Source organism: Gastrolobium bilobum, unplaced genomic scaffold (assembly GCF_033153095.1).
Source record: "Gastrolobium bilobum isolate Gb01-03AN ecotype WA unplaced genomic scaffold, APGP_CSIRO_Gbil_v1 utg18939, whole genome shotgun sequence".
Lineage (NCBI taxonomy): Eukaryota > Viridiplantae > Streptophyta > Magnoliopsida > Fabales > Fabaceae > Gastrolobium > Gastrolobium bilobum.
This window is the reverse complement of record NW_026895595.1, coordinates 51,311-63,545: the sequence shown is the minus strand read 5'-3', so window position 1 is coordinate 63,545 and position 12,235 is coordinate 51,311. Positions and strand designations below refer to the sequence as shown.

The 12,235-nt window shown below is 33.7% G+C and overlaps 1 protein-coding gene across 2 annotated transcripts; it reads right to left on the bottom strand.

Annotated features, from left to right (window-relative positions):
- Positions 1-1,917: 1,917 nt before the first annotated feature.
- LOC133318541 (uncharacterized) lies at positions 1,918-7,185 on the bottom strand. 2 transcript variants are annotated; one of them, XM_061520552.1, is made up of 7 exons: positions 6,631-7,185; positions 5,111-5,188; positions 4,706-4,740; positions 4,547-4,602; positions 3,148-3,243; positions 2,945-3,023; positions 1,918-2,208 (listed from the first exon to the last, which is right to left on the bottom strand). In XM_061520552.1, the coding sequence occupies exons 1-6, from the start codon at positions 7,039-7,041 to the stop codon at positions 2,968-2,970; spliced, it is 732 nt and encodes a 243-aa protein (XP_061376536.1). In that variant the 5' UTR covers positions 7,042-7,185; the 3' UTR covers positions 1,918-2,208; positions 2,945-2,967. The 2 variants fall into 2 exon arrangements, with proteins under 2 accessions (XP_061376536.1, XP_061376528.1); XM_061520544.1 differs by having other exon boundaries at positions 1,921-2,249.
- Between the last annotated feature and the right edge of the window lie 5,050 nt (positions 7,186-12,235).

Sequence of the window (12,235 nt, the reverse complement as noted above, 5' to 3'; positions counted from 1 at the left end):
ATTGAAATTGAGAAACGAATGGTTACTCTTTTATGAAATCTTAACTATTTAGCCACTTTTCTAAGCGTTTTCGGCATCAAATTAATTTATAAAAGTTAATTGGTTTGAAAAAAACAAAACCAGCGCAATTTAATTCAATTTAAAAAATTGAACCGAACCACAAAAATCATTATGAACGGACTACATACAAATGTATCTTCCAACTGTAATCACTCTTCTGTTATGATATGCTTTGTTTTTGTGTCCTTAACTACATTTATTCATTTGTTGATTCAGCAAGTTTCGTGGTAGTGTAAAATTTCCAATTACGTTAGCAACAATTGAAATAATTTGCCAATAGAATTTGGGAAGATCAATCTCAAATAATCGAAGAAAGTGAAAAATTAAAATTAAGTAATTTTTGTACTAATTCTTCAACGTACGAAGAAAAAGATACACAATGACGAAACAAATTTGTAAATTGGGTTAATTATCAGTATCATGAGAACACGTTTTTTGATGATGGATGTTGGGTCAATTTCAACATATTCCAGATCTCTTAACCTGGAACCTTGGGTTGCATGGGTGTATGTATCTCTGTTAATCCTTCATATTATTTTACGAGGACTGATTTTTGTTTTTGTTGAGATATATAGTCCCACATTGGTTGTATGTGCAACTAATGTGGAGTTTATAAGATCTTGGGCACTCCCACCCTTTGAGCTAGCTTTTGGGATGGTGTATCCCAAGATTTTTTACATGGTACCAGAGCCTCGCCGCCCTCCACTTTCTCTTGTGGCGAGGGAGCGTGTTGAGATATATAGTCTCATATTAGTTGTATGTGCAACTAATACAGTTTTAAAAAAAAATTCAGTATTAAATTACTTTCCTATGATTACCCAGAACAGAAATGAAAGATGACATTGTGTGTATATATAGAGGAAGTATATATAAACGGCAAGGTGAAATTGAGTGCATCCAAATATATATATATATAGGTAAAATTATTTCTGCAGCCGCTTTATGTACAGCAACGACATGTGTATGATTATGATTCCTCACATTTAATGCTTTCATCTTTTGTATGGTTATAATTCCCAGCATTTAATGCTTTCAAGTATATATTTGACAAGTATTTGATTGCTGCACGTACAACAGCTGCAAAAATGTAAACTATATATATATATATATAGAGGTAGGATCATGACACCAATGTCAAATTTAAAATTTGACACCTCATCTGAGAGAGCAGTCAGATCAAAAAAGATCAATGGTGTCACATACTTACAAATCAGAGTCGTTGATCTTTTTTAATCTAACGACTCTCAGATGAGGTATCAAATTTCAAATTTGACACTGGTGTCAAAGAATCTTGTCTCATATATATATATATATATATATATATATATATATATATATATATATATATAGGATAATCAAGTTATGTAAATAGATCTTAATTATTCATGGTGATAAAGATGAGAAAGAAAAAAAAAACCGTTGGAATAGGAAATGACAAAAGACTAGGATAGGAAACGACAAAATAATAACTTGTTGATCATGTTGAATAATATATGAGAGGATTCATTGCTATATGTCTTGCTAAATTCTGGGGTCAGCTTTGTCATTCACAAATAACCTATCAATTTGATGAATGATTAGACATAAAATCAAAATGCTCAATTTGGTCAATTTCCTGATATCATTTGAGAAGCACAAGAAACCAAACTGAATCTAAAGATATGAGTATTTCTCTATTATGTTGTAAACTTGCAGTCGTTATGTCAAGTTTTCTAAACCTTGCTATATCCCGTGTCACTATTTCTCTCATTTCAAGATTTTTACTCCACAGTTTGTTTTTTAGATTTATGTAAATTGAAGTAAACATTGAGATACGTTGTGTTACTTTAGTTCTATGTCGTGTAACGGGTTATTTATAATTGAAAGAGTTGTCAAGGCTTTCCCTAACATTGAAATGAAGTAACCTTTATTCCCCATAACCTTTTTTGTACCTAAAAAATGAAAAATGAAGCAGTATTTTGGTTTAAACCAAAATACTAGAGGCGTGACATGAGAAACATCACAGTCAAAAACTTATATTACAATTGCAATGTTACTCTCCTCACCATTCTCCTCTCAAGAATGTGTTACTCTGCTCACCACACTCCTCTCTCTAGAATGCATTTCATTCATTGTGTCTTCAGTACAAAGCCAAATGCAAGCCGCAGCCTGTTTTTGATTGAATAAGATATGTCTTAAGAGTATTCATCCTGAAAATGCAATGCAAATTTCAAAAGGTATTTGGCAGCCAAATAGAGAAACAATTATTAGAAAAAAAAAAAAAGACACTCTATATTATCTATACTAAATATTAATGACATGCTAAACTAGGACTAGGACCCAAGTAGTTAAATATGCAAATCACTAGCAGAAAGTCCAGATTTACAAAATGCACTGAGATGGTCCTAACATATTCCAGACTCTTCGTAACTCTGATTTTACTGGAAAAGTTTTTCACTTGTTCATATTATTCAGAAATTAAGCTACTCTGAGTGGACTAGTAGTGAGGGGATTGAATAGTCTACTTGAAGTCATGATTCAGATCACAATGCTACCATTGAAAAAAGTATACTTCAGAATTCAGATCTAGTATCCTGAAATTTTAATTTTATTTACCAACTCTAAATGCTAAGGCATCTTAAGTCATATTAGTTAACTAATGCATCATTATCAAATGAACTATTCCTCATCCTAAATGGTTTTATAAAGGTGGATATTATGTATAGGAAATATCTAAAGTGTTGTTGTCTATCTTCAGGTGATTGCTAAACATTACTTGGCAAATTTCAATTCAGTAAGAGTCAGTTATACACATGCCAGAAAGGTGGAGGAATGACATACAGATCATGATTGATAGGTTAAGTAACTATAGTCAACCAACAGTTGCTAGTTACAACATACTTACCAACATGTTATAGCTATAGGGACTCAGTCTGCATCTTTAATTTCAGCTTCAACATCAATTGCTCTACCAGAATCTTTTTCTGCCAATGGTACACAGCATCATCAACAAAGATTGAGAACAATAAAAAGAAGGGGGATAAGGAAGAGAGTTGCATTCAAACAAAATGTACTAGGGAGAAAGGTAACAAGCCTTGTGCAGATTACCATTTTTAGAACGGGTGAAATTATTGAATGCTTGTCCAAATGTTGTAGATTGGTTTGAAAACTTGACAGAGTCCTTAACAAACTCATTCCCAACAACTGATATCAAAATAAACTTATTCAACAGCGAGAAATATGCATGTCTGATTTTTAAAATGAAATAGTACTGAATAAAAGGACAGTGAATGATATGAAGCATTCTAACTAACATACTACTTTCAAAATACTATGTGGAAGAAAAATTGAAGTATGACAAAGATTGGTGGTGGGCATATCTATGAATCAAAAGGTGTTATCTCATGTAGAAGAAAAGGCTATCATTATCACCCAGGCAATTAAAGCTATCAGAACATCAAAAGATAATGAGATAACTTAAATGACGTATGAATTGACAGTTAGAAACATATTATCGGTTAATCAATCATAAAATACTATGTGGAAGTAACATTGAAGTATGACAAAGATTGGTGGTGGGCATATCTATGAATCAAAAGGTGTTATCTCATGTAGAAGAAAAGGCTATCATTATCACCCAGGCAATTAAAGCTATCAGAACATTAAAAGATAACGAGATAACTAAAATGACGTATGACATGGTTAAAGACAAAAAGAAAAATACAGGACAAAAAGACAAACTAAATTAAAGCTATTAGAAACATATTATCGGTTAATCAATCATCCTATTTCAGGGTTGCATGTCTTCTGCAACCTGTAGATTTTACAATATCATTTAACCAAAATACAGGACTAACTAAATTTTTTTACAAGACTGACACTTTGACATGGTTAAAGACAAAAAGAAAAATTAAATTTCAGTCGAGTGGGAAGAAATCCACAGTTGTCATTGTATAGCTGTTAACTTGTACTTCAGAAATCAGAATCATAGAGAAGAAGCAACAATCAGAGCTAATACTTCATTAAAACCAGCTAAAAGAGTTAATTATTTACAGACCAAAATCCATAAGAAGATACATAACTAACACAGGGATAGAGAAAGTAAAACTATCCTAGCATGTTTAAGTATATGGTAAAATTCAAGCATCTACGCATGAAAGTGTATGAAGCATAGCAAGTAGATTAATTAAATGAGACATCATGAACATTATATATGCAATAAATATAGCAAATGTCTGTTGAGCATGGCATCCTTTCAAGTCTCAACCTTAGTTTAGAAAGGAACTAAGAACAGTAATAGTTTTAGCAAGTAACAGTAGGTTTGAGTGTTGCTAAGAAACAAAGTCAAAACATTTGTAGAATGTACATTAATACCCTTGACTAAAAATCTGTAATAGAAATTGTGTCACTTAATTTGCTAACCACAGAGAGAAAGAGTTCAGTGTAATACTGACAGAATGCAACACGAAAAATCTATGGGCAGACCAGCAAATAAATCAACTCTTACCAGAAAAAGGTTGACCGCAGAACGGGCACAGCTGCAAATCATCATTTAGAGAGGATCTGAAACAGATAATTAGACATTATAAAGTACACGTCGCTAGTGTGAGTTAATTCAAAACAATCATCTATAAGTAGCTTAATTAGATGTGCAAACAAATCTTACTTGAAAACCTGAAAATCATTTCCACAATTCGGACACTGCATATACAAGTGATGTGTGCACGCCACACACACACAAAAAAAAAACCAGTCAATAAAGGTACAAGTCACCTTAGAATAGAGTACTTCTCTACATTCTAGGCACTCACAATAACTGGATAGCAAAAAATCAAGAAATTGATACAAAGTAATTAAAAGGCTAGTTTGATATAAAATAAGTATTTTCTCCTTAAGTTTTCTTAAAAATAAATTTCTTCACAAGTTTCCCAGTTGGGAAAAAATGACTTTTAAGTTCAAATATGGAAACATGTAAAAGCAATTAAATAATATAACTGTAAGCAACATATCCCACAAAAGTGTAAGTTAAAGAAGCAAGAAGTTTCAGAGTTAAATTTTGAAGAAGCCTCACAGTGCCTTGCATTATATCTCGTCCTGCCCACCAGAGGAAAGCACCAAGACCCACTATCGGTATTAACACTGCAAAAATCTGTATATGAAAAAGGAAAAAAGAGAAGAAAAATCAAGGCAGTCAGATAATCAAATTACATATACTAATTTTGGAGGAATGAGTTTTTAGTAGACAATTCTTTTAACAAATAATTTACATTGAATTGAACAGGAAGAACTTATATCACAATTTTTTTAAGAAATACTATCAAACAATGATGGTGTTTACACAGGTGAAAAACAAGAAATGATACAAAAGCAGGCAACAAGAGCTGATCCCCATCTCCTGAGACAGGTAGTATGGACATGTATTGTGGCAAATAATTAGTCAGGCAATTTAGACTTAGACGTTGAAAGCTATTTAACCATTTTGGTGTCAAATGTTACAGGAACCAAGGATAGTAATTACTAAAATAATCTCAAGAGCTTTTCTTTACAGATTGAGAATTCAATTCTTTTTTCTGGTTAATCACTTAGCATGTTTTATCTGCTGATGTAACACTTTCCCCTTGGTGACTGCCTATTTTAACCACAAAGGCACAGATTGCATAGAACTTTAATTTAATATTCTGGTGCTGATTGCTTAAAAAGTCTTGGAAAATTATCCTTCACCTATTCGTTATTCAATTGCCACACTGATGTGTATTGTATTTCTTACTTTTTTTTAATATTACATGAGATCTGAATTTATAACAAAAGTTCTATTAGAAGATGGGAAGAATACTGTAATCAGGAGGCCACACCAGGAGAGAGGAAGATTCTACAAGGATTGGAAAACCTATTTGGTTGGCTCTACTTCAGCCAGCCTCTGCCATGATAAGTTAAATAATAGATTAAGTAGTCTCATAGTGGTTATTCTGTTAATCTGTTATTAATCTATCTTGTTGCTTTCTTCTTCAAAGGTGGTGTACTAACTAAAATTCATGTATAGTAAAATTCTCATATATTGCATGACAATAGCAAGAGGGTGAGCCTTGACACAATGGTTAGTAATTGGTTCTATTTGCAAAAACAGCCTCTCTATTTACAATGGCGGGGAGCCTCAAGCAAAGTGAATTTGTCTTTAAAGTGAACAAGTAAAGATGCATCCACCCTAAAAATTTAGTGGGTTAAGATCATGATGCATTTTAAATTACATCAAGAGTGAATACATCATTAGTTACTCTTTTTTATAAACAAACTCACTCTAGCATAGCCTTGTCCCTCGTGCATTTTTCCTTTATGTATGATGGTAAACTAATGGCTTCTAAATAACACAAGAATTTGGGTAATAATTCCTGATTAATTATTGAACTAAAACATAAAAAGGACATGGCACCAACCATCAATAAAATCGCTTAAATATGAAGTTATGGACTAAATCACTCAGCACAGAAAGATGGAGTACTCAAAAACAAGATAGAATAGAAGTATATAGCATATATACTAAGCTGAATAAGCTAAATATGACTAATTGAAGCAAACAAAGAGAGAGAATAATACCCAAATGGATACAATAGCATCCAAAATCCAGCCAAGCTGTCCAGTCACTGAAAGATATGTTAACCCAATAGCTAAAGCAAGATTTCCCAAAATCCTAGCAGTAGCACCATCATCTCTTCCATCACCACCACCACCGTTGAAGCCAAACCCCTGATTATTCTTCACCAAAGCCACTCTCTTTTCCCTCTTGCACCCCTTCTCTTCCAACAAAACCCCATTTTTAAACACTGTACCTCCCATGTAGGACCATCTCTCCCTGTATGCTCTCAGCTTGAAGCTACTCTGATGAAAAGAAGAAAACTTTGTTTCAAACTGAGAGAAAGAGAAAACGGGTCTCTTGTATATGCCATCATAGGAGAAGTTGGGCTTCAAGTGTGAAAATTTGATGGAGAGTTGCACAAGTGTGGTCATGGGAAATGTAAGACAAAGGAAATCTAGTATAATGAACTTAGGAAATGCTTAAACATGGTCACCGGAACCTTGTAGATGATATAGTTCTGGTTCTGTCTGTCTCAAACTATCTTATGTTTCAACTCCAAGTTGTTCAATCTTCGCTTTTCCTTCACATAATCTCTTCTCGAAATCCAAGGAAGCTTTGCCACGTTGGCCTCAAGTGACCCCTCCCACCGAATAAATTTTTTATCTCACCTATGGATTTATTACACATCGTAGGAGAGTAAAGAAAATTTAAGTTCACATGTAATATTTCTATTAGTAAGATGTACGAAATCTTTGATATAACAGTAGCACTAAAAATTTATTCACTTCTACCATATTATGACTTATATACATGGGTTGGTTTTTTTAGTTAATAACTTATCTATATTGAACTCAAAATGATGTCATCTTGAGATATAAATTAAAGTATTTTTATAATTATAATTTATTTCAGGATTATAATAATATTTTAATTTTTTAAAAATGACATCATTTTGAGAGCAAATATAGATAACTTATTTAAATTCACCGTAGAAACATTAAAACTTATATATATATATATAGGTAGGATCTGTAACACCCCGTAGTACTCCGATTATTAAGATACATGATATTTAGCATACACAACAGAAGACTTTATTGGAAAAATAAATAAAGCGTCTTATAAAAATACGAGTAAACTTTTTTAAAAACATTTTTTGAAATCATTAATAAAAACGTTCACATGAGATACTGCGAAAGCGTTAATCTAAATATACATCTACTAATTAATCCCATGAGCCAGTATTAGTGGCCATTGACATCAGATTATGACATCAAGTGTCATTCCTGACGGAGTCTCACGGACAACATAACGATTGTATTTCGGATAACTGAGAACATGGTCCCACACATACAGATAACCTAATTGATACAATAATTTAAACAGATAGCTTGCAAGTCTCACACGGACTGCAATCCCCTCAATGGGTCAATACAAACAATAAGGCTCCATACCCAAATTAACTGAATACATGCATCAAGTCTATATTAATTCAAAGTATAAAAGCATCAGTAAATCATCCATGGCTCTAAAGATACAATCATGAGCCTAAATACTTACATACAGTAATCTCCATAAAATAATTAAGCATGTTAACAAGTCTACATGCCAACATCAAATCTAAACATAATATCAAATCATTAGTTGCATCATCAACTACTCTAATACGGGGGCCTTACCCCTAGAGGCATCACCACTGCTCTGGGTACCTGAAATGATGTCCCCAAACGGGGTGAGATAACAACATCTCAGCAAGCTCAAGGTTCATAGAGGATCCTAAAATGCCCTGAGCCCACTTCCTGCATGACAAGTCAGATATAAAGCATATAATACAAACATACAGCATAAACATAGCATCATCATATCATCCTTGTGTAACCCCAGGGTCAAATCCATAAAAGGTTACACCTGTGTAACTTCCAGGGTCAAGCCATAGACAGTTACACATGTGTGACTTCCAGGGTCAAGCCATAGACAGTCAACACAACCTCTGTATGATACAGCCCCCAGAGTCAAGTCATAGGCAGCCTACATACCATAAACACTAGCCAGGATCCTCATAACATATATCATCAGTGCATCATCATAACATCAAGATCATATAACATCTATATGAATGTGAATGAATGCACATATACATCATACCATATACTTTCATAAAATATAACCATAATGCCCACCATCATGGTGGGGCCACAAGAGAGAGGAGTCAACTAGAACTAGGAGCTTACCTCACTGAGCTTATCAACAACCCAACTCCAACAGTCAATACGTATGCTCCCATACACTCTCAAGTGCCAAGTTCTCTAGGCAAACCTAGAGCAGGAATCATTTACATTATTAATACTCAATCACTTAATGATTCCACATTACATTCTTATATGCCAATAATATGCCCATCACAAGTCTAGACCAATTATTACTTATTATTTATTTTTGTGCATTATTATAAGCCACCACATTATTTAATTACTTACATAACTTAGAATCCTCTTCTAGGCTCACTTAGGTAACTTAGATTATTTTCAACTCATCCAAGTCATATAATTAATTATTATAAGTTACTAAGGGTTCCTATAAGCCCACTTAGCTTAAATATCACTTTTACGGTTTTCCCATAACTGTACATGCTTCTGTTTTTCAGTCACTGAGCGCAACTCACTTGTTATAAAATTCTCATCTTTTATTATGTTAATCTAGACTCAATTAAATTTCCAACAAGGTATCACATGCTTCATTTGGAGTTTCCCAGCTCCAGTTATCATCATTTGAAGTTGGACAAACAAAACTGTTTGCCAACTCTCAACAGAGCCCTAAACATCTTTTACCATTTCTGCAATTCTAGAAAATTTACTAGACCAATTGCTATAAAATTTTTATACAGACAACTAGACATCTTTATCTTTAATTAAACATATTATGAGCTAAATTTGAGTAAGAATTGAGGGAGAAACAATTCGTGGAAGTTGCAGCCATGTACAGCCCCTGCACATGGCCTCCCTATGCAGACCTAACTCAAACGGACATACAGAATGGAATACATATTCAATTTATACCAAATTTTGACACCGCATAGCTAACATCTCAAGCTTCAATTTGATATAAGGAACAGCCTTATATGACCTTTGTGGAGGGAGATATGCTCTCCCCAATTTAGCCTAAAAATTGGTTATTTAGCCCTAAATGTGTTTACTTAACAAACCTTAATTACTTTTGATTATAAATCCTAATTCACTTTAATTTTTGGAGTTTTCTATTATTAATTCACTTTAAGAAATTCCCTTAGTCACATTATGTCATGATATCTAAAGTTCACTAATTGCTTGATTAGTGCACCTAAACCCTACTTAAGTCTAATCTTAGAGTTTAATCATTAATTAATGTATTATGCATAATCCACTTCACTTAACCACTAAATTAATGTCCTAATTAGGTCTTAAACCAAAATTTAACATACTAACCCTAATTGATCCTTAGGTGGCCAAATTGTTTAGGTTATACAAACTAGGTTTTTAACTTGTTAACTTTACCATTTCTTTAGTTAATTAAGTCCTACACTTAATTAGTCAACTAATCCATCATTTCATTAAATTTTAAACATAAAACCCTAATTATACTATTTAGGACATATTTGGTATAATATAATCATTAGAGTTTAAATCCATTCCTTAATCAAGATTAGCATTTTTAAGCTTAAAGGTTGTATTTTTAACAACCTCAAGAACCAATTTTTATCAATTAAACATATTAACCCCCTTAAGAACTCATGATGACTGAATTGTTTAGGTGGTGTGTAACACCTCGTGTATACCCGGTTTGTTAACATATCATCATATTAAACTGCGCTTAATTAAAAACGTAGAATATCTTTTTTTTTTCAATTATGACATCATTATACTTAGCCAAGTTGATTAGTTAATCAATTTCATAAAATATTGCATGTATGTAAATTGCAATAAGACATCTAACTGAAATACCTCAAAATATAGATATAAATGTGAGTATCTAAGTCACGGAATTACAACGCATAATTCGGACAATATCCTGATACATTATTACAACTCCAAATAAAACAAAACATAATCAAGTCTTAAGGCTCACACAAAGCCACAAGCCCTTAATCACTTGATTCTGACTTAGTTCAATTAAAACAGAAGTTCAACTTCATCAATCTAGGGTCCACAAACCCCCAATAGCCTACTGTATGAACAGTGCAGCTACTGTTCTTCGAAATCCCAGAATATCCGGATATTCGTCGGGGGCATATCCGGATATCAATATCCGGATATCTCTCTTCCATTATCCGGATATCCATATCCGGATATTCAGATCCCCATATCCGGATATCAATATCCGGATACCCATATCCGGATATCGATATCCGGATATTCACAACGAAATATCCAGATATTCCGCGACAAAACCCAGATTCTGCATTTCGCGAAAATCTAAACCAAAGGTTCCATTTTTAACACTTCCAGAAGCTTAAACATGCACCTTATGGTCCATTTAGGTTCATATGACAATTGGTTACTTGCTTAACTCATTTACATGCAAAGACACCTCTTGTAAGCATTAAAACTTAAGATCAAAGGTGGAACAACTCACCCAAGGCTCAAAACAGAAGCAAAGGTTGCTCTTGGAGCTCACCAAACCACTTTACTAGTACTGCCTTGAACAGAAAATGAAAATGGCTAGCAAGACTTGGTTTTTCCTTCACAAGGATGTCCACTTGGAGCTTCTACAACCAAGGAAAGGCTCCAACAACTCAAGACAAGGAAACTCAGCCCACCCCTCACTAAAAACAGTGGCTGGAAGTCAGCAATGGGGTACTCCTCTCCCTCACAAAGTCACACTCACACCCACTCAAGTGTTTAGGATGATGAAACCAAGAAAAATAAGGGAGAAATGGCCCCTAGACTCTCAAGGAGGAAGAAGGCAGCAATGAAACAGTGCAAGGGTGCACTCAGCCGCATAAGTCACATAGGAGTAGTGGTTCTAGGGTTTTGTGCCCAATAATGAGTGTATATATAGCCACTTAATCAGAAAACACACAGTATTAACTTTAATTGCTACGCTTAGCATTTTAATCCCAAACTTTGGATTCTTAACCTACTCAATTTTACAAGAATTATCATGTTTTTCTTATATTTTTCGGAGCACCTTTCCGGTACGCGCTTTTCATAGCCAGTATCAGTTTCTAGCACTAGTTCTCATTATTTTAACTTGAAACTCGTTTTACAAGTCCTATATATTATTCTAGGAATTATCATGCACTTATTATAATTTTTCGGGATACTTTTTCGGTACGCACTTATACCGACTAGCAGCACTGGTATCTGCACTTTTCTTCCGAAAAGCGACTTTCAGCATTCTTAATCACTTATCATACTTAATTAAGCCTCATAATAATTATTAGGGTCAATTATGGAATTATTTCCTAATTCTCATATATAATTAGTTAATTTCCTTAATTAACGGTGCAGGTTCTTACATTCACCCCACCTTTTTAGGATTTTGTCCTCAAAATCAGAAACATACCTGTCTCGAAACTCGGGGTACTGCCGGAGAAGCTCGTCCTCACGCTCCCAAGTACACTCCTCAGGAGTTCTTCCGGTCCACTGC

Excerpts from the sequence above, each read along its gene's own strand:
- LOC133318541 (XM_061520552.1), bottom strand. The coding sequence starts at position 7,041 with ATGACCACACTTGTGCAACTCTCCATCAAATTTTCACACTTGAAGCCC. Across the intron at positions 4,741-5,110 it reads GAGATATAATGCAAGGCACT|TGTCCGAATTGTGGAAATGA; the intron begins GTGAGGCTTCTT and ends TTGTATATGCAG. Across the intron at positions 3,024-3,147 it reads TTTCACCCGTTCTAAAAATG|AAAAAGATTCTGGTAGAGCA; the intron begins GTAATCTGCACA and ends TACCATTGGCAG.